This window comes from Thunnus albacares, chromosome 23, assembly GCF_914725855.1.
Source record: "Thunnus albacares chromosome 23, fThuAlb1.1, whole genome shotgun sequence".
NCBI lineage: Eukaryota > Metazoa > Chordata > Actinopteri > Scombriformes > Scombridae > Thunnus > Thunnus albacares.
The window spans coordinates 21,636,140-21,659,129 of NC_058128.1; the positions used below are offsets into that span (position 1 = coordinate 21,636,140).

Below are 22,990 nucleotides of genomic sequence, written 5' to 3' on the forward strand. Positions count from 1 at the left end.
ACCTTTTAAAAACAAAGTTTACAAAGTGCTTTGACAGACAAAGCAAAAGCAGAACAACGCAAAGCAAAAACATGAAACAGAAGACAACAACAGATCTGACCTTAAAAAGATGGTGGCCAAAGGCAAAGAAAGACAATAAAGAGATGATAAAAAAGTTTAAAAGAAAGATGATCTAAAGACAACATTACATAAAAGCAAGTCTGTAATAATGGGTTTTAAGAAGTGATTTAAAAGAAGTTACTGATTCTGTGAGCCTTATCTCCTCAGGCAAGTTGTTCCAAAGTGGAGGGGCCCTGATGGCAAAAGCACGGTCATCTTTAGATTTAAGCCTTGACTTTGGAACAGCCAGAAGGGCCCCACCTGAGGATCTAAGCCTGCGGTAGTGTGCTGTGATGGTCATGTAGCTTTGTGTTGCTCTGGAGGTCCAGCAATCTGTCATCAAGGCAATTAATTCTGCATTGCTCAGGCCTTCAATAACTTTTGCCTTCACATTTTCATACATCGGGGGCAACATGTTTGTACGACCTGCTTGGTACTTTGTAGCGTGGTACTAGAACACTGATTAAACGCTTAAATCCAGAATTCTCCACCACTGAATAGGGTCACATGTCTGAGGCTACAAACACCCCTATTGCACTTGTTATTTCTTTAGTGTGAGTTGAAATGTGAGTTTGAATTGATTGTGTTGAAGTTTGGCTCTAAATGAGGATGGAAAAGTTGCCAGTGTCAATGTTTTTCCCAGTCAAATCTATTTCTTTATGATGCCTGTGAATATTTCCTGCCATATTTGACGTGTTGCCTGAGGTGGGGTATGGTACACGCATGTGGCATAGCCTGCAAACTGTAGTTTGTTTTGTTTTTTTTTGTCAACGACACGTTCGTTGTTTAGATAATTCAATTCAATTTTATTTTTATAGCACCAAATCATAACAAAAGTTATCTTAGGGCACTTTTCACATAGAGCAGGTCAATACTGTACTCTTTAATTTACAGAGACACAACAATTCTCCCATGAGCAAGCATTTGGCGACAGCGGCAAGGAAAAACTCCCTTTTAACAGGAAGAAACCTCAAGCAGGCAAAGTGTTGTCACACCGGTGACTTGAGGGAAGCAGGAGGATCTTCCAGTTCTGTTTCTCCATCATTTCTGCCTACGGCAGTGGCCATGGTGTCTCGAAAAGTAATGCAGACTACAGGTAGGCTCATTAACTAGCAGCTAGTCTTATTTGAAATGTTGTTTTTTTCTTTTTTTCAGATGTGCCCAAGTAGGCGGGTTGGAGAGAAGAAAAACACTGTGAGAATCTCAAACCTGTTTGTGATTTCGAAGGTTGAAATCGAATGCTTATTTTGATCGATTTTCGATTTAGAAGCATATTTCCATATTCGGAAGTGGCAGGCTTGATGTATTATAAGTGAGTTCCTGGTTAGATCCTAACTTGCAAAAAGAGGACTTAGTGGACTTCTGTGCAGGAGACCACTGTTCGCGTCCCATTTCCAACCATGAGTGTCACATTTCCAACTGCGAGTCAAAACAGTTTTTTAAAAAACATAACTACCATTGTCACAGTGTTTACTGTTGCCATGATAACGAAGGTTGCCTAACTTTAAGGAAGTAGTAACTTTAACCCACACCACGTTTGAAGTGATCATTTTAATTCAAACCATGATCTTTCCCTAACCCTAACCAAGTGGTTTTTGTGCCTAAACCTAACCAGACCTTAATGTCACATCATAAATCAATTATTTTTTAACAGCAATTTGTTACAGTTTTGGAAAGCACAGACAAATGATGTCCTGATGATTACTGCTGATAGAGGCACCAAATTAGAAAACACTCCTATGGGTCGTTCCAGAGTGCATGGTCAAACAACCTATTTGGTCATTTAATTTGAGGACCTGTTCGCTGTTTTGGGCTGGTTGAAGACCAGACGTGCTGCCACACTTTGGATCATCTGCGGAGGTGTGAACCTGCATGCGGGGAGACCTGCCAGTAAGGAGTTACAGTAGTCGACGCGTGATCTTACGAGAGCCTGTGCCAGGAGTTGTGCTGCATGATCAGACAGGTAGGGTCTAATCTTTTTGAAGTTGTACAGGGCAGTTCAACACGACCAAGCAGTCAAGGCCACGTAACCTTAGAGGTTTGTTGGTCATCAGTCATGACGTCCAGGTTTTGGGCAGACTTTGTGGGCATGAGCTGGGCTGATTCGAGCTGGATATTGGTGGATATAAGTGCTGGATATAGGTGTAACAAACATTAGCAAGCACAGGTGTAACTAAAAACATTAAAGGGAAACTTAGGGATTTGATGAATAAAAGTAACGTTAAACACAGGAACTAGCCACCTGTAGCAGCATTATGATTAACTGCAAAGGGATCTATATCCAGGGCAGCTTGCTGGCTAAACTAACTTCACTGCTAGCTCAATGTTATGGCTTACTGGGATGATTAATGGAACAGTGACATCATTGCTGTCATGTCAGTAGTTACACCTGTGCTTTTCTTGCAACGGCAAGTTAGAATATCCGCTATGAAAAAGTTCTATTGTAATGCCCTGTGTATCCTCTGATCAGTGCTATAACTTCAATCCTTTATTACCGTTCTGAAGTTTGATTGTTTTTGTGATATCACTGTTAAACCCCACAAAAAGAGCGTAAAATGTTTCCACAAAGATTTGTTATTTTTAGTTTTCCTAGTATTGCGGGGTGATCGTGTACAACTGTATATCAACAGCATACTCAGAAATGTAGTTATTTAGTCTGCACACTGACTGTTTTGAGTAATTCTGTCATTTTTCCAGTGTGATATACCACATACTCAGTTATTGAGATAGGACACAGCTTTAGGAATATATTTTTGAAACAGAGTCATATTCATTTTTTTTGCTTTTTAAATTCTAATCAAAGATTGCCTTTGAATGTTTCTGCCTCAGTGCAAACAAAGTTTTAGTCTTGGAATGGAATGTCATGGAATCTCAAAACAATCTAAATCTGAAATAAATAAATAACAGGAGCAGTTTACAGTGATGTGATCTGTAAAAGCACTGTACTGACTTTCCATTAGGTCACTGGACCAACACACAAAATTCAGACTTTGGGGTCACACACTCACAAGTTTTCACCAAGCTGCTTGAGAGCATCAAGGGATTTCACGTTAAGTGCTGCTCCACAAGTAACACCACAAATGCCTTTATCACTATGATTTCTATTTAACATCACATTCCTTTAATTTTAATGATAAATGATCAAGTAACAATTAATGCACCATTGATGCAATATAACTGTATTGCTTTAATTAATCCACTTTTGGGGTTTTTCTTCTGTTCCAAACAGCAATTTGTTCTCATTATTACATTACTGTTGTGAGATGATGCAGTGGAGTTGTTTTGAACTAATAAAGGGTGAGTTTTATTGCTATGAATACAACTTTTCATTTGTTGGAGAAAGTTTTTTTATTTATATTTTAAAAATTACATAGTCTTGCTTTAACCCTCATTCTACCAACATATTTAACATACAAGGACTACTAACTGGGGCCCCTGGTGATCCCAAGAATAAACTACTGTAAGAAACAACAATCATAACAAAATCTTAACTTATTTAATCTCAAAACATTATTAGTTATGTAATTAATGTCACCTGAAAAAAAGACTTTCTTTAATACAAATCACTACTTTTATCCCAAGTACAATCTTTCCACAAAGCCTTCAAAATAACTTGACAGAGTACCCTGACCCCCCTGATAGTGTGTGATACTTTAAATTAGGAACCAGGGCAAACATAACCTCAATAAATAGTTCCAGCTAGTAAAACTGCATAGGTGCAATGGGGTGCTTTTGACTGTGGTCCCTCAGGACCCCAATACATTGGTATTTTTTAAAAGCACTAATGAAAACAGAAACAGAAAACAATGATATGAAGTCATTAGGAACAAACTGATACAGACCCGATGTTCAATATGATAGATTACATAACTCAAGCCAGTCTCAAGAGTCTGTAAACTGATTTTTATACCATATAGACATTAATGGAGGCCAGTTTGTAGTTAATTTATAAGCTGAAACATGAAAAATAACTGGCATGGTCCTTTAAAGACAGAGAGTCTTGAGGGACTGGTTTTCTTATCTCATGTGTCTTTCATCTCTTCCATCTGTCACTCTTCACGTGTTTTGTGCAATCTAGTTAAAATAAAGCAGCAAACCAGACAAGTTGGCATGACCTGCTGGTATGATAGTAGATGCAAATTAAAACCATCAATCACAACCAGTTACTTGATCTTCATAAACCAACAATCCAAACTCATGCCACTGTACAGCGGCTCACTTCCTCTGGCTCATCCTGTGGTGTGTCAGGCTCCTGGATGGGAGGCACCTGCTGCAGAAACTGGTCCCAGTCTGGCTTGTGAACTGGTAACTCTATCTGGAAGTGGTTCCAGAACCTGGAGACCGACAGGGCAGATCGAGTTTTAGGACATTGACTCTCATGCATGTTAATAGGGTGGACAAAATATTAGGAACACTTTTCAATGTAATGTCTTCCAATACACCACCACCCACTACGACCTCAGTCAGAAACATAAAGTAGAATTATCACCTTTCTGACAATGTCAAGAAATGCTGAAAATGTATAAGCTTCCTAAAAGTAGAATTTATGGCAGAACTGTTGTATTGGCTTGCATTAGATTGCACGTGTTCCTAGTAAAGTGCTCGCTGAGTGTATATTTCATTACATATGATCTGGTTTTGACATATGAGATGTTAAAGTGTGTGTACTTGTGGTGGTAGATGTCCGGGTCTCGGCTTATGCGGTTCTGGAAGCCGATGTATAGGTCATCCCACAGACGGCCGTGCAGCACCAAGTACCTCATCACTCCAATCCTATTTTTAATCTTAAAGGGGGAAACCAAGAAATATCAGGTTACTGCTTTGTGAAAGAAAGAAGCTAGACGGTGCATGAGATTCTTTACATATCATCATTTTCATTCTTATCCCAGCCAGTGAGTCTTCATTGGAAAGCATGGATGATTGTATGAAAACAAGTTGTGATTCACTGAAACGCCCTGTTTTACAATGCAATCAGTCTTTGATCAGTCTTTGATCAGTCTTTGATACTTGATCCACTGTCAGCTCAGCCACCTGCTTAACTCATCTCAACTATCGGCAAGAAAGCAATATTTTCAAATATAATCAATATTTTTTATAACAATGTATCAAATTACTGCAATATGAGAAGCGTCGCTTGTAGTGATGAACCTATAGATAATTATTGCCTGCATCTCTCTTCAGGTTTACATACGTTTATTGCAAGTCTCAGCTCATTGTTTAGCTGCGTGGCTGCAACTTGTTTTGGTTCCCCTTCAGTGCTCTCATAGTATCATTTTCGCTTGGTAAGGTGTCATCTGATAGATATCTGAGCAGATAGCACAAAATTTTCCAGTAAAAACAGACAGACTTTTAGAGCCAAACCACCACCTGAAACTACAAGTCATGTTTGGAACGTAACAGTTGAACTTCCATTTGTGGTTTGTCGTGTGTTTGTATCTTTTAATACATGATTTCTATGTAGTAAAATCTAAATATTTCAAACAGCTTTATCTGCTGTTGTGTATCATTTGCCAGGTACTCCACAGTGACTCACCTCTACGTAGGAGTGCTCTCTGTCAGGCCTCTTGGTGGGGAACGACAGATCCAAGAAATCCACCAAGTAGTCGCAGCCATCAGTGCGGGGTTCAAAGTTGTCATCTGTCTCAATGACCTTGAATATACATGTTTGGACATTTGCATTTCATCAAAGAATAAATCCACTCAGAACAAGTTGGCAACAGAGAAGAAAAAGTGTCAGCCGACAGACCAGTTCATAGTAAGCTTGATACCCAACGGAGCAGACTGAAGCTTTTGAAAGAAGCAAGGAAGGAGAAGAAAAGGAAAGACAAAGACAAAACAAGAAAACAGAGCAGAGCGCTAGCTTTTAAAATCTCAAGTTTGCATGACATGATCAACATCTATCCTTTCATTTTCTGTTGAGCTGAGTGCAGAAATTCTGCTGTAACATGAGCAAAATAGGCAGCTACTTCCTCCTGGGCCCCCCGATATAGTCAATTGCGTTTTAATCCATTCGAAGTTACTCAGTTGTCTCAAGCTTTAATATCAAAAAAGAACTGGTCCAGAATTGGTTCACTTCATCAAGGGGTGCTTTCAAACCTCCGTTGTTTAGTTTAGTTCTCTCTGCTTGGTACGATTTGTTTGGGCAGATCTGAACACAGTAATCGTACTCTGGTGCGGACTAAAACAACCACACATAGACCCTTTAGAGGAAGTGGTCTCAATCTGGCCACAAACAAATTTTGGAGCAGTTTGTTTGTAGTGGGAATGTGATCCAACCTTGATCTGACTTGACTACAAGATGCACTCTGCAAGTTTGAGCTAAATGACACCCGTAACCAGGTGCATTTTGCATACAGGAATGCAGATGAGCAAAATCAACATCTGCTAGCAGCTGGCCGGAGAATGGATCAAGGTCCAACCTGGACTAACAACAAAACACATTGCCTTCTTGATATTTGGTCGGATAGGAGCTTCCTGCATTTTTTTTTTGCTCCTGCCACTCAGCCACATCTGACCAATGAATGGACTGAACATTCTATTAATGCATTTTGACTATTTGACTATTTTTCTATGTGAAAAGACTCACAAATGCCTTTATCATCTCTGTCACTGAACTGAAGTCATCTAAGGTGTCCTCTGGAGCTCTCTTAAATTTAAGAATAAGACAGATGATGTTTGATATATATATATTGTATATATTGTATATATTTATATATTATATATATTATATATATATATTATATATTTGCAATTGGGTGTAAAGGTGAAAGATTTTTACTTTAATCTTTCACTTAATTCCAAATTTTCACTTTTAGCACTTTGATAAATGTGGGCTCAGATATGTATATTTTACGTATGTGAAGCATTATTTAAACAGAGGATTATATTATTATTATTATCTGTTGTGGTTAACTAACGTTTTACCTAACCTAACGTTTTAAAGTGCCAGTTCACCCAATTCACAAAACAAAACCTAATTTATGACTCAACCCTAGTGGTGTCTGGCCATGCAGATACTCTAGTTTTGGTTTTATGTGTCAAGGTCTTTGAATCTCTTTTCTCAGACGTCTGCCCCCACCCCAATACAGTGGGGTTGAATTAAAATGTGTGTGTGCCCCTTTAAACCTGTCAGAAACTGCTCACATTAAGGTCTGTGGATTATCCACACTAACCAGGACATTGTTTCTTGATAGACAAGTTGTTTTTGAGTTTTTCCATATGTTATTTAATTATTGTAATTTTGATGAAGTGACCCTTTAACCCTTTCATGCATGAATTATGATAACCTCAGTCAGGATTTTTTTCCTAAGTATTTTTATTCCTCTTTAGGCATGAAAAAAAAATTGAACTTCATTTTTTTAAACACGCATTTTTCAAGGAGTTTGTCCAATTTAGTGGACAGATGATTAATTGTCATTTTCTCCCAACATAAAATCAATACTTGGAAATTTGTGTTGCACTTACAAAGGCTGGCCAATGGATGGCAGTGTATGGGATGACACACTAGAGTCCACTGCGTTGGCTGATGTGCAACTCTACCATTAAAACCGATGCATATATAAGAAAATGGCTTTTGAATAGCTGTCCACTGTAGTGACCACTATGCATGAAAGGGTTAAAATTGCATGGTATTGTTACATTTTTTACCAAACTACACTAGGTAACCTATTTTGACAGCAGAAAGAAGAGAGGTGACAGGAAATGAGGGGAGAGAATGATGACATGCAACAAAGGTCTCCAACTGCAATAAAGCTGGGTATGTGGTGATTATAGCACACCTCCATACTACAACTCTTAATTAGAAGAAAGCAGAAGAAGAATGTATTATCATAGCACTTCACTAAGGAAAGTTAATGCAAAGGATGAGCCATAATAGATAATGCAGAAGAATAGATAGGATCCTGCATATTAAGTATATTTACCCGCACAACAAGGTTGTAGTTTTGAAAGCCTGCCCAGTTGTAATAAAACTGGATCCAGCTTTGATGTTTAAATATCTCAGAGTTGATGGCACTGTTCAGTTCATCCACATACAAGTCGAAATCCCAACTGTCCTTGTAGATTTTTGCATGGGCTGGTGGATTGGTAATGGCCTCACTATGTTTGGCAGTGTAGTAAGGAAATAAAATTCACATTAAAATAAGATTTAACTTGGAACTTGCAGGTATTCATAGCAGATAGTAGGCCTTTTTCACAGCAGACATTTTTTAAAATTGTTTTGTGTATTGTTTTTTATATAAACACAACAAGTGTTTGTGTCTGTATGTCCTTCACATATCCGATCAACTCCACACTTGGTGGGTGTATGGTCAGGGATCCAAGGAAGCACAGTGTCGAATTTGTTTCAATTTGGACACGTGATACGTTTGATATTAATAAACTTTGAATAAACCAGCAATCAGCGAGCCGCTCCACCCCTGTGCAGGGGCAGGGTGGAGCTTCAGGGCTCTGCTGACTGCCTCTAGCATGTCAGGCAGACACCAGAGACGAGGTGTGACACAAGTCAGAGAAAAGTGCCCTAAAAAGAGAAAAGTAGACAGCAAAAACAGAGCTTCTAATCAAGAATGGACACTCTTAGCCAGTGTCTAGACAGAAAGCGTAGCATTAACAGCACATTTAGCTGATCAGCAGCAAGTGACTACACAGGAGGTGTTCAGGTACCTGGTTGAGCGTAGGTCATTCACATTTTGGAAGCGCTCAGAGCCCAATTACTGTAGTTATGTGTGTAAAACGCAGGAAATAATTTCCATGGGCAGTTCAAAACCAGTTTGTCTCATATGTTGTGAGACTGTGGTGATTGTGAAGCGCCACTACAGACAACGCTGTAGGGTGAGGTTGTAGCAAGATTGAATGGAGGGGGTGGTTTTTTAGATGAGATGCTGGCGGGGTCATGTATCAGCCCCCTTTTTCCCCTTTGTTGTTGTGGGAATTGTTTCCATTATTATATTTTTTATTTGTCCCTCCCTTTACTGCTGCCACAGATCTGAACTAGCAAATCCGCCTCCCCCTGCCATTGGGAGCCGGCACCAGCAGACATTTTGATTTGTCAAAACAGCGAAAAAACAGATGTTATATATATAACATGAATAACAACTGCATTCCATTTAGATTAGCTAGTTGCAGGCCCCTGCTATTGTGCATGTTGGTTCACTTGAATGACTTACTGGGACACTTCATGGAATGGAGCCATCGTTAATGTTATTAGTTTTCTGTACTTTTCCTACTATGACAAGTTAAAACATCTGCTGTGAAAAAGGTCCATAGTAACATTGTATTCACCAAGTTAATTGGTTAGCTTTTGATATGCCTGTCAAGCTCTCCATTCTAGTACGGCACAGATTTTCAGCTGTAGCTAGTTAGCTACTCAGTGCCAACTCTGTGAGTTGGTTGAAAATGCTGTCCCCAGCTGACTGTCATTTAAAATTAGAACAATGTAAAAGGGTCAATGATGTTGTCCTTGGCCTTGTAAATAACACTATGTGGACATTACTACTGCACTGTAAGTAGTAAGCTAGTTAGCTGGACATGCTAATGTTTGCAGCTTACGATAGAAATAGCAAACACTGGTTAATGCGTTTTCACACTTTTGCTGTTGTGGTTTCGTTTTGGAAAGGTTATATAAAAGATGCCACTCTACAAACTCTTACCAAGACTTGTTTACATTAGAACCCCACGCACATTGCTTCAACACGTGGAAAAAGTTCATAGCTTAACAGGCTTGCCGTTCCGAGTTATGGTTACTGACCTACGATTGGACAATCGTTGTTTGGGGGGAGGGGTTTAGAAAACAGTCAATTGCTAAGATCTGAGAATGCAATGATGATGATGTACTGAATGTGTGAACAGTCTTTTTCCTTTCTCACAGCTAGACCTGGGATAAAACACACATACGCACATGCACACATTCACACACTCAAAGCTTGATGTGTTGTCAACCTGTTGGCAGGGTCTCTCAGAGCAAGGCCGAGATCCAGCACAGCGCCTGGCTTGGGCGTCCATGTCTTGATATCTGGTGCAGTCTTATTGATGAGCGCGTTGAGGCCTTCTGCACTGTTTTTAACATTTGTGTCTTTGATGTATCTTTACACAAAAATACACAAACACACAATAGAGACTCAGACAAAACAGGACCCAAGAATACTATGCAATCAAATAATGGTCATAAATATTTTGAGCTTGTGAAATGGTTTGTGAATGTGTAATTAAGATTAATTTAACAAGATCAATTACAAATTATCTATTAACTAAATCTGAAATAGAGTTTAACACATCAGCTGTGTCAACTGTGAGATAAGGGGAAATAAAGGCCATTCAAACCCATTTTCCCGTGGTTGTAATTTATTAATCAACCACAATATTTCACAAATCCAGACCAACCTTCTCTGTACAACTCTACCTGTCTGATGGATGAGCCTCCACAAAATAGCCAGCAAACGGGCAGTAGATCCTTGGCTGCAAGGATTTCACCAGCAGAGCTTTGTAGTTCAGCAGCTTCTTTCTTTCATTCTTGATAAACTCTGCCTTCCAGGAATCTGGATAAAGATTAACAGTATCATCCTTATGTCAGCAGTGTGATATACACCAAATATACCTGACCATGGAACACACATTTCGCTGGACAATTTTGATTGCATTTCAAGTGCAGTTCAAAGCTTCCCTGTCTACATTAAAACTCAAAAGAGGACATTCATTTTGTATATAAAATTAAATCTATAAAGTAACTAATAACTATAGCTTTCAGATAAGTGCAACGGAGTAGAGGTAGAAGTACAGTATTCAAGTAAGTATAAAAGTGGACAAATTAAAACATTTAAGAGCACGAAATTGGTAAAAGCTCCACAGAGAAAAATTGATGACACTCAAGGACCCTTTTGGACCAAAATGGATACACTAAACCATCTAGTTTAAATCACTGTTTTGTGGTTAAATCATGATGTATCTTGATGATTCAAAAGTAACCACACTGTGGCATGCAATGAGGTGAAAGTGTGAACTACTGAAGTGAGCCTCACCACTGTATTTCCCTCCATAGAAGGTCATGGGGAATCCAGATGCGCCTCCGGCAAAGTCACTCATCATCAAGTCCACATTCTGTGGTAGTCTGCCTCCATTTGGCCTGGTGCAGTCCACAGTATTCAGGATCATGTGACCTGAAATCAAAATCAATCATGCTTATATTTTTACTCTGTAAGTCTAGTGATGATATCTACAGTACGACAATCATTAAAAAGCATGCACCTTTATACTCAACAATGATGCAGGTGTCCATTTCAGGATGTACACCATCCATCAAGATCATGAATCTGAGGTGTTGGTCAATCTGTTGGAGATCAAGAGACAGTGTGTGGCTAATGACTTATTTACAATAGTGTTATTTTCACCATAGTTTTATTCCTTTGTATCCCATTATAGCAGTTTATATTAAAATGCCCTTTGAGAAATAAGTATTTTTATGTGGCTGTCCTTGTTCTGTCAGATTTGAACCCTCCATTTGATCGTGGCATTTTAATCAATAGACTTGAGAAATGGGTAGGTCTCTCTAGTGTAGCTCCTGACTGGTTTCGCTCTTACTTACAACTTACTAGGGATGTGCAGAGAGCCCAGTATTTGTATTTGTATCTGTATTTGTTGAGGCAGCAAAATTATTTGTATCTGTATTTGTATTTGAATAAAAGTGGAAAGAGGCTTAATTTTTTTACTTTTAATTTTAGAAAATTAAAGTGTTACAATAAGTGTTCATGAATAAACTACTTTACAAAGGAGATCACCACATCGGGTCTTGAACTAGAGTCTCCCAGATCATAGATGGATGCGCTGACTACTGAGCTAAAACTTTACTCATTGCCTCAATACAGACAGACCTCTACCTATTTATACACCCATAACACAGAGACAGCACACCATGTAATATGTAGGGAGGAACTTCAAAGGCAATTATTGCTTTGCACTTCTCATTTATTGCCTATTTTTTATAACCTAACTTTGTGGAAAGGAGAAGGGAACAACAGATTATGGAGAGTCTGTTGGGAGCACTTTGCATGTGTCAGTAGCTCAGCTTTATCTCTGGGGAACACTCCCAACAAATAATTCTTTAAATACTTGTATGAAACAAATATTCATATAAAACCCACTATTTGTGCTTTGCTGAATAATCTATTTATATTTGGGCACACCCCTACAACTTACATACATACATATTTACTTACAAGAAATTTTTTTGTTAGTTTTGGTGATTTTGTATCACAGTCATTTGATGATGATTATGGTGTTCCTCAAGGAAGCATAATTCTATTTTCTTTATACAGTACATGTTCCCTCTGGCCAACATTATTAGTCAGCATAATGTCAAATATCATTGTTACAAAGATGACACAAAACTGTATATCTCTGTTTTGCCAGACAACCCCAGTTCTTTTAATGCTCTTTTTACCTGCATGAGATATTAATATTTGGATGAGTAACTTTTTCAATAAGCAGAAAATAGGTAAAAACCGCATTACAGTTGCCCATCTCTAGTAAATTGATTTCTTAACTGTCATGTAAACGAGAAACATGGTTTTTGTAATCGGGGTAGGGGATTTGAGAAATCTAATTTCTTTTGGAGAATGCAGATTTCTCTGTCATGTATATGCATAATATGTTTCTAATCGGCTTTTTATGTGCATGACAAAAAACTGCAGATGGTAACCCACTGTGCTTAGTGTCTGGATAAAAGGAGAGATCATTACATGGCGCGATGGGTTCTTATATTTAAAATAATTTCAGCCAAAGTCTGACTAAAACTGAAACTAAAAAGGTGCCTGTAGAAGTCTAAATAAGTCCTTTTCCACTGCTGAACATCTGAGTATTTGTTAAATTCAGACACAGTTGCACTGTGAGCCTGTCCTCTCCTCTCATTGTGCTGTAAGGCTGCTTCGACACAGACACACAGACCTCCACAATGAGGCATCTTCTATCACTAATAGTTAAAATCAGTAAGCCACACTTCCAAAATAAGGTTGGCGGTAGGAGGTTACTACACTGCATGCAAACTTGTACAACCTGGTTTCTTTGAGTAACCTGGCTACTTAAGTGTACGCAAATATACTGAGTGATCCTAGTTGTAGGATTAAATGTAGAAAGACAGAGATTGCAGTTAAAGTTTAAAGTTAAAGTTAAAGGAAGCGATTTTAGACTGTGACCTCAACTGTATTTGCTTAGATCACGGAACATTGCCAGAATAAGACAATTTTTAACTTAAAAGTATGCTGATAGATGGTTTTATTATTAATCGCCTAGATTACTAGTAATGTGATTCATTAACAACTAAATTGAATTACTGCAACTCTCCTTTTACTGGGCTACCTAAAAACTCTTTTACAGTCAATTCAGAACAATGCAGGCAGGTTTTGACCAATACAAAGAAAAAGATGACATTATTCCACTGCTCACAACATTGCACTGGTGATTTTAAAGTCCTTCTGCTTGTTCATAAAGCCTTACATAATCTTGCACCTTCCTATATCAGGGATTGCCTTTCATTTTATGTTCCAACCAGAGGTCTCAGATCTGTATTCTTCTTTGTTTTATAAGTTCCTAATGTTTCCCACAAGAAATCTTGCTTCCCACAAGTGGTAAACTCCCTTCAGATTTTTAAAAATAAACCAAAGACCTGTCTTTTTATTCTGATTTTTACTTTGGAGTAATCGAACCTTGTCCACTTTAAAATGTAGATCTTTGCTATTTATAGAATTTTTTATAGTTTTATGGTATTTTTATTAAACATTTTATGTATTGCTATTTTCATTTTGGTTTTTTGGCCTCCAATGTCATTTTTTATGTTTTTTCCTGTTTGCCCTTTGACCCATTATAAGCAGCAGTGGCTTACGTTTTGCCAGACACCGAAAGGAACAATGTTGATATTGGTCAGCTTGACTTGGCTTTGCTCCAAATACCTGTTGCATTAAGACAGAGAGAAGGAGATGTGAATAAAGGTTACTTTAAAACATGAACTCTTTCAGTTTTAAGTAATAAGCGTAATGGCCCAAATTGAGCTCCATGACTGGACTAACCAAAAGACTGGTCTGGATGTGTCACCAACATAAATGGGGGCATCTGGCCTCCTCTCGGACAAGACTTTCAGTGTGGGAAAACTGGAAAGGATACAGGACAAGTCAGACCCCTAAATGACATTATACATTCTATTAAAAAGTGTCTAAATGTCAACACCTTTGTCAGTTAATCTTAAATTCAAAATAAATTACATTTCTCCACCATGACCAGAAGAATTAAAAAGGTTGGGTTGGGCAGGTGCATTATCTGGTTACAGATGGGAAATCAGTCATGTTAGAAGCCATAAAGTCACAATAACTGAATGTCTATAAACTTTAATACGTCTTATCACACACAATTACAGGTGTGTCTAAATGTCTGTGTCTCTTAAGTTATAAAAATGCAGGATGAAGACATATAACAGATAAATATAAATATAAAAAAGACATAATAGGTAAAGCATTGTAGACAATATAATATATATATATATATATATAAATATAAAACACTGAGGACAGCTATAAAGGTTTACCACACAAAGACACTGCCAAACTGATGACAGATGCGACAAAACGGTAAACTGTAGGCTTGGATGGGGTGTGGTAGTTCTTAGTGGTGCCTCAGGCAGGTGCCTCTCACATAAGGTTACAGTGCTATCAGTGACAGGTTATTCCTCTTATACTCTGGAGTATAAGGCTTTCATTGTCCCAAAATTGTTAAAGTAAAGAGCTATTTGTCTGTTTGACCTTTTTAATGTCACCCTTTTAGTATATGTAATCTTTGATCTGACCTATTTTCTCAGAGGAAAAGAAATGTACAGCTGTGCTGTTGCCCATCAACATTCTGCTAAACTGGTTTTACTGTATATGGAGGCTAAATGAAACCTTTGAGTTTGCATTTTACACTATATGTGTCTCTTGTGCCTACTTGGCCCATCATGGCCATTAATAGATGTATCCACATATAAATATACACAACACATATGTACTGTTAGTGGGCATATCATGTTTCAAGAGTCACAAAAGAAAAAAACCCCACAGGAATACCATTTTTGTGCATTGTCATTTAATTTATTATGGTGTAAAAATGTAGGCTGATCTACTAGCACTACCTATGTACCTGATGAACCGTTTTGCACAGTTGTCTGCCATAAAGGACTGGATGGCTAACACCATTTCACAACTAAACACAGATAAGACTGAGGTCATTATCATTGCTTCAGATAGCATAACTTCCATGGTTGCTCAGTGTATTGGGTCACTTTCTTCAGCTGTTGTATCACAACCTTGGCTAGAGATGACTATTCATGCCTTTATATTATCCTGGCTAGACTACTGCAATTCCATTTTCACCTGCCTCAGCAAGTCGTCCCTGGACTGTCTACAAATGGTCCAAAACGCTGCTGACCAGGTCCAGCAGGACGACTCACATCACACCCATCTTATCATCTTTACATTGGCTTCCCATCAAGTTTAGGATTCATTTTAAGGTGGGAAGTTACAAATATTGTTGGACACTGCCCCCTACAATTCCACAACCCCGTCTCCTAGAAATTACGTTTATATACTACTAATTTGAACAAATGTTATCATTCCCTGGATTGTGTTCAGAGCCAACTTTCTTTCGCATGAAGCCTTGTATTTACATATCCCATGGAACTCAAAGGAAGGCGGTTGCAACAGGTGGCAAGTGTACAAAGGGAGGACTCCAGGGATTGTGGTTTGCATCCTGAGTACAGTGTGGGGTTCAGATTAGACAACAAAAGCAGCCTTCAGGTTAAGGTAACATTTCGCTGATATGTTCAGTATCAACAACTTTGCAACTTGCCAGATATGTTAATTAACAACTTTTTATATTATGTTGACACAACATTATGTTTCCTATATATTTGCCGTTTCAGTTCAGTTGTATATAAATATAATTTCTAGGAGACAGGGTTGAATTCCGATATCAGAAAGGTGTGGGGGAAAGTGGGTTCCAGACTGTTTGATGATCCAACAAGCACTTCAATTGAAACATACATCACCAAGGGGCTCTCAAGGATGATGCCAGTGTTTTTCTGGCCATGCTGTCAGCAGCTTGGGTTGTGTTATATTGCCTTTTCTCTGCTAAAATGGCAGGAACCTTGCTGCTTCAGTTCACTGAGCTTGGTAGTATTGTCGAGTCTTGGCTCACTTCACTCTGCTTGGCAAACGTCAGTAAGCTATGAGGCTGCAAATGCTGCAGGTTTGTTTTTTAGTCAGGTGTCAACTGTTTTTGCAATACCTGACCACAGTCAGATACGACTCATTATGCTATGATTTGTTGCAGGGATTCTTTGGTGCTGTGATGTGGATGACATGATACTATTAAAGGTGTCAGTATCAATTTAGCCACAGCCTACCATTGACAGAGTTTACCTGAGGTGGTCCGAGTGCATGTGGCTGATGTAGATGAGATCCGCTGCACAGAGCCTGTCCAGGGAGTCTGCTGGAGGCTCATGGAGAAGCCACCAGCCTCTGGCAAATGCAGGACCCTTCAACCACGGGTCGAACATGAACCGCTTCTGTCCGAGCTGCAGCTCCATGCAGGCGTGGGTTAAGTACGTCACCTGGGAGAGAAGTTCACAATTTTACAGTTGCCGGATTTTGTCACAATAGACTGGTCTGACAACATTAATAAGCTGTAAAAACAGGGTGGCCACTGTCTAAGAGAGTCATAGAAGGAGGATGCAGAAAATCATCATTTCTAATGTGGATGTGGATTTGTTATAGAGAAGACCTGCCAAGCAATAACGTTTAGAACACAAAATGTAAAATAGTATAAAGTATAATGTATAACTATTGTGTTGTCACTCTGCAATAGAGACAAATAAACATTTAATTAGTAAGGAAATTATGTAATTTTATACAATTTCTTTATATTTAGAAAAACGTAATGTAATAGCAATGCGTAGTGCACAATTACAATAGATGTTTGTGTATTTAAGTTAAATGTCTCAACAAGACTATTAAAAAGTGTCTATTTAAACTTTAACTTTTTCAAATCCTGTATTCTCATAGATTTTTATTTAAGACTAACTTGATATTAATGCACATTCGTATGGTGCATGCTCTGTTCTTTTTCAGGGTGTAAAGAGTGGACTTTGTGCATAGCAGGATACATACTTTGACTTCGCCTTCCTGCAATTCCAGTGGCTCCCGAGGGTCAGCCAGCCAGGGGTCGATGGGGCTCAACTCGACCAACTGAATCCCCCCATCATTCGTCATCTCTACTTCTGTGTGTGTGACATACAGTAGCATACTCTACATGCTTAACTGGATTGGCACAAGTCAGGTACATTGTTCTGAATGTTTTTGAGTCACAGTCCCACTTTTGTAGAGTTTTACATGCTCACAGAATTTTTGTACAGAATTAATCAACAGTGTGCAATCAATGCACACTCTTCAGTCTGTCAGTGGGAGGGAAATACTCCAAGAAAAAACATTTAAATAAAAATCATATGAAACAGTTTTTAAAAGCTAAAGCTCCACTAGAACATACTTCTCAATCAAAAACACAGTGGTCTAGGTTTTCATTCCAGCTTTCTGACCAACTCTCAAAGTTGGCAGATTAGTTGTGTTTTGGAGTTTTAACTCTTAATAAATAATACTTAAGGATGTTTTTCTGAACTTTACCATTAATTGTTGCTTATTTAGTTATACCTAATTAATTTTATTGAGAAATAAATATGTAAAACCTATTTTCAGTTGAAGTTGAAGTTATTATTGTGGTTGGTTACATCTATCTTGAGTTCTTGATGTTGACACAAGTTAATGGGCAATACGCTATTCCAGCTGCAAACTGGGTAACTGGCTGATAACAGTAGCTTGCTAAATATTATTCTGTATCCATGAATCTTGGTAGCTAAACTGTGATACTGTTTTCAATCATGTAACTGTTAATGTAATGAAGGGGATGGAAATAGAAATCAAGCAATTCTGAGTGAAAGATGAGCAAGAAAAGGAGAGGATGTTTCTAATTAGATTATTTAGAGATTAGCATCCAGGACCAGCTCTCATGTGGTGGGTAAACAGTACACAGCAGATGCTCTACTCCTAAAGGCAGCTTTCTCTATGTAACCAGTAACCCACAAACTTATGTAGTCAGCCAATGATGCTTCTTGGTTTTCAGAGTAAAGCTCTGTTTATGTTACTACTATAGCTAATAATCTAGTTAGCTGAACATGCTAACGCTTGTAGCTTACATTAGAACAGACAATTAAACCAAGACCCTGATTTTTCCGTAACCTTAACCAAGTGCTGCCAGTGTCTAAACATAACCAGGTCCATATCATAACTCATCATTCCAAGGAGAAGTCTACTGATAATGGAAAACATGTGTTGAGGTTATGGCAAGGCATAAAAGATCCCAGCTCAAGTTGGCTTGTTGTTCATTGTACTTGCATGTGACAGAACCCCGGCCCGAAATAAAGCCGTATTCAACTTATGCTTCTTTGTGTGTCTCACTCTATGCGGATCATCAGAAAAACATAGTTACAAATACTGAGGACTAGGGGAGAATATGAGGAGTATTGTCACCTTGTCACAGAACACCTGTTATTGAACATTGTTATTAAGCTGACAAGCGGACAAGTGCTAGTTTAACCTCAGGCTACTAACCATTTAAATTCTTTTGTTCTCCTTTTTCTTACAGTTATTAAACCTCACCTTGGAAAATACTTCAGCGGTCAACTTACCAAGCTCATCCTGCAAGAAGCTGTCTGGTGGGTTCACATATTTCATTGTTGACACATTTAACTTCCAATTGTGTTTAGTGCATTTAACAACACTGTGGGAACAGAATAAATGTCAGCTGTAATAAACACGTCTTGACATGGTATGGTATGCCTGGTATTTGGTTTGTCAGGTCTTACCTGCCATTCAGGTCTTCAATGTCTTTGATGAATAACCCTCCTTGATGTCTGCATTGGTTTTTGCACGCTTTAAGGCCATCATTGCTCTTGTATATGATGTAACATTTACCATCCTCCCCGTTTTTCTTGAAATTCAGGCCCTCTTTGAGTGAGCTGACTGCTTCGGTGTCCAGCGATAGCAGCACTTTTGCTATCTGAGATGTCATTTTCACCTAAACATAAGATCAATAAAAAACTAATTTTAAGTGGAGGTAAAAATTTTAAGTTAGTACATAACCATCCTCTCAGGGATGTTTTTGCTAGTAAAAAAGCAAGATAAATCAATAAATCAATTGATCAATAAAAAAAATTCGTAACTTCGTAACTTCCAGCTTTCGTCAACCAGTCATGCGATTCAGGTTTCTGTTTTTCGGGGGATAGTGTGGTATTGTGGGTTAGGGATTATTTCCTCAGTAGAAAAACTGTCGCTATGAGAGTGAGTGTGTGTCTGTTTATTACCCCTTCACCTCCATTGTACTGGGATCTTTATATAAAAAAAATGGTATAATGTAAGCAGCACAAAAGAAATGAACATCCTATTTTTTAAAAATATACATCCCTATTAATATATGCTGATAATGGCCGCCTACGAAACACTGATTTTCCTGTCCGTGCGTAAATGTGGAAGAAAATAGCAAGTTTCTTGGCGCAGAGAGTTGGCAATCAGCAGAGCGCATGCTTCCAGACCACATCGAAACAAATGTCCGCTTCCCGTTTCAGCCGACAAAACCGGGTATTTTTTTTTTTTTTTTTAAGCGAGACGTCAGGACATTTGCAGCCGTTTTCATTTTATTTTTTATTTAATTTTATCCCAAACCATGATCTTTGTTGCTTTGTAAACTATTAATGTAGTGCATGTTTTAATAAAAAAAAGAACAAATAACTAAAAAATAACCATCTTTAAAGCTTACAGTGTTAACATGGAGGCAAGACCTGTGTAGTTAACAATGACACTACTAGGGAACACTAAGCTAACACTGGTTAGTGTTGAGGAGTGTTAAATTTTAACTACACAAAGAATCAATAATTACGTCAATACAGTGTTAAGAAACCGACACTTCAAATAGAGTTAAATTAACTCTCTGTGGTGTGGACTCATAAGTGTTGACATGAACTCTGACAGTGTTCATTTTTTGCTGATGTTGCTGTGGAGTGTTGCTGTAACTACTTCCAATAAAAATCATGCTTGTAGCTTGAGGAGCTACAGTTTTAGAGAAGCTCCCCCAACATGAACATATACAACATTAGCTGTAATATTCATTCAACTATTCAACGCAAAGTTAGTGATAGACAATATCCAGAAGTAACCAACACAGAATTTAATGTTGTTCGACAATCCAATTTCAAATGCAAAAGCAGGCAAATCATCTGCCGTCTGCAACATAAGGCGTTGGCTGGCGCACGCACGCACGCACACACACACACACACACACACACACACACACACACACACACACACACACACACACACATCCTCATACTCATGCTATTCCGCTTCCTCTTCCCTAAGTGCCTGCGGGGATCAATAAAGTGTTTCTGATTCTGAAAACTTGCAATGAATATAAACATGTAATACATTTATCGATTGATTACATTGACAACTTTCTGATAATCGTGGACGTTTTCAAAAGGAACACCCTGTCTAAATAGTCATCTAAAGGCGAAACTCTAAAATGATGGATAAACTGTTAATCTAAAGCATTTAAAAAAAAGAAAAAAGAATTTAGTATAGAACTTTAGGTGTTTTCATCATCAAAGTATTTGTCAAAACAGTTTCCGTTTAATCTGTTAATTGTTCGGTCTATAAAATATCATAAAATAGTTCCCAGAGACATAGGTGGCGCCTTAGAATTGCTTGTTTTATCGGACCAACAATCCAAAACCCAGATATTCAATTTACAAATGTGTGGCATCTTTGCTTCGTAAAATATGTATCAAAAGACTTCAAATGTCTTTTGTATACATCAAACAGTCCATAACTCAAAGAAAATTCAAATTAAAATGACATACAACACAGAAACGCATGTAGGCTAAATCCTCAGCAAAAATAACCTTAAATAACCTAAATTAAATTAGCTGTATTATACGCGGAAGAACGTGCCTGATACACCCATTGAACTGCCCTGACTGTGCGGTTACACTTATCCTTACATGCACAGTACACAGAGACCAGTATCTATCTATTGGACATATTTTTTATGTTTCTTTTCGAGAGAATTAAAATAATAATACATCAGACTCACCTGCAAAAAGGTGCTGCTTTGTGCCAAGAGAAATGCCGCTCATCCACAGACGTATCAAATGCAGTTCTTGTGATGTCAAGTTACAGGAACCTATGAAAAACTGTTAGGCTCTAAACTGCTCTTGCACCTGCATTATATATTGCCTTGATGAGAGCGTGCACGCTCTCCTCCTTCAGTCACACCCATAGGGAAAACCCATAGCCTACTTAAAACACATTTGTTGACACAGTTATGGAATCGATTTTAATGAGTTTTTATTGTATTTATTTAAGGGATGCTAAGGAAAAGATAAGGGGGACATGAAGTCTGGAGTTAGCTAAACAATATAGGTAACCTATAGAATTGTTGTGCCGAGATTGTGTGAAATGCAAAGGTCAATTTTTCACAATCGTTTATGATGCATTGCTATCGTCTGTCCCACCCGGAGACATCTAAAGAACCAGTTCAGTTATCGTTAAGATGACAAAGGTCAGAAAGTGTGCATGTTGTGACGTGTGTGTGTGTTATGATGTATGTGTGTGCGTGTGGGGGTGGGGAACCTGCGGTTTTCCAACTGCCTTGACACCTCTATGCTTTCTATGTTTGCTTCTAAGGAGAGGGGTTTCCCCTTTTCAACTTTTGCATTCAAGTTTTTGTATTTTACTTTTTGCATTTTGTAACCATCATTTTTGTAAAATAAATAGGCCTAAATGCAGCACAGCCAATGGAAATGCTGGATCAGAGCAGCAGCAGCCTCTATAGGTCCTTGTACCCGACCTTCCAGGTACGATGTGGGGGGGGGGGGGGGGGGGGGGGGGGGGGGCTCAGAGATGAGCAAAAGCCAGGACATTTGGTTAAAGTGATTAAAAATACAAACCAGTTTTATTTATTTATTTATGCATTTAGGCCTATTTATTTTACAAAAATGAGGATTACAAAATGTAAAAAGTAAAATACAAAAACTTGAATGCAAAAGTTGAAAAGGAGAAACCCCTCTCCTTAGAAGCAAGCATAGAAAGCATAGGCAGTTGCAAAACCACAGGTTCCTTCCTGGAATGGTTTTGCAACTGCCTTGACACCTCTGCTGCTCTAATCCAGCATTTCCATTGGCTGTGCTGCCCACTATGCAATTCTTGTACCATCTTTGGTAGAGACTGTAACAGTAGTCGGAAACCACTGCAGTTGTGACAAGATGTTGGCTAAAACTTTACCGAGATAAACATAATATACAGAGTGAAATAGTAAGTAGTTACAGAGTGAAGATACCAAGCTCCAATATGAATTTGTGACAAATGATGGTTAATGTAGCGAGCTATCAAGTTGTTACTTGTTTGTTACCTGCTTAACATTAGCTAACTTTAGGTCTAAGTGAGGAAAAGACAAGATAGGCTATGTAACACTAACTAGCTGACAAGCCAGCCAGCCAAAGTGTGAACAAGCAAAAGAGAACAGAGAGAGATAGAAATAATGTTATTGACAGCTCTTTACATTCTTTGCTTTTATATGCCTATTTCAAAGCAGTCATATCAGTAGACATAGATTGTTGTTTATATATGTCATTACCACAAATGTACACGTTTAATATGTCAAAAGTGCTTGACTGAATTCAAAACCACGTTCTCATACTGTGACTACATGACTCAAAAACTGACAGGCCAATGTAGTTCCTTGGAAAACTACCTACAGCAGTTCTTCACACCAAAAT

General features: G+C 38.3%; 1 protein-coding gene across 2 annotated transcripts; it reads right to left on the reverse strand.

Moving 5' to 3' along the window:
- Positions 1 to 3,434: 3,434 nt before the first annotated feature.
- Positions 3,435 to 21,547, reverse strand: cmah (cytidine monophospho-N-acetylneuraminic acid hydroxylase). Of its 2 annotated transcripts, none has more exons than XM_044343185.1 (15): positions 21,307 to 21,547; positions 19,025 to 19,236; positions 18,848 to 18,939; positions 17,277 to 17,386; positions 16,530 to 16,720; positions 14,151 to 14,231; positions 13,967 to 14,033; positions 11,338 to 11,419; positions 11,112 to 11,249; positions 10,496 to 10,631; positions 10,009 to 10,179; positions 8,022 to 8,196; positions 5,633 to 5,749; positions 4,768 to 4,883; positions 3,435 to 4,433 (listed from the first exon to the last, which is right to left on the reverse strand). In XM_044343185.1, the coding sequence occupies exons 2-15, from the start codon at positions 19,228 to 19,230 to the stop codon at positions 4,295 to 4,297; spliced, it is 1,821 nt and encodes a 606-aa protein (XP_044199120.1). In that variant the 5' UTR covers positions 19,231 to 19,236; positions 21,307 to 21,547; the 3' UTR covers positions 3,435 to 4,294. The 2 variants fall into 2 exon arrangements, with proteins under 2 accessions (XP_044199120.1, XP_044199121.1); XM_044343186.1 differs by having other exon boundaries at positions 3,436 to 4,433; positions 10,036 to 10,179; positions 21,307 to 21,546.
- Between the last annotated feature and the right edge of the window lie 1,443 nt (positions 21,548 to 22,990).

What these genes read in the sequence shown, in the direction of transcription:
- cmah (XM_044343185.1), bottom strand. Translation starts at nt 19,230, where the DNA reads ATGACATCTCAGATAGCAAAAGTGCTGCTATCGCTGGACACCGAAGCA. An exon ending in ACATCCAGACCAGTCTTTTG is followed by an intron (nt 14,034 to 14,150) that starts GTTAGTCCAGTC and finishes TTAATGCAACAG; the next exon opens with GTATTTGGAGCAAAGCCAAG. An exon ending in GAGAGCACTCCTACGTAGAG is followed by an intron (nt 4,884 to 5,632) that starts GTGAGTCACTGT and finishes TCCCCCTTTAAG; the next exon opens with ATTAAAAATAGGATTGGAGT.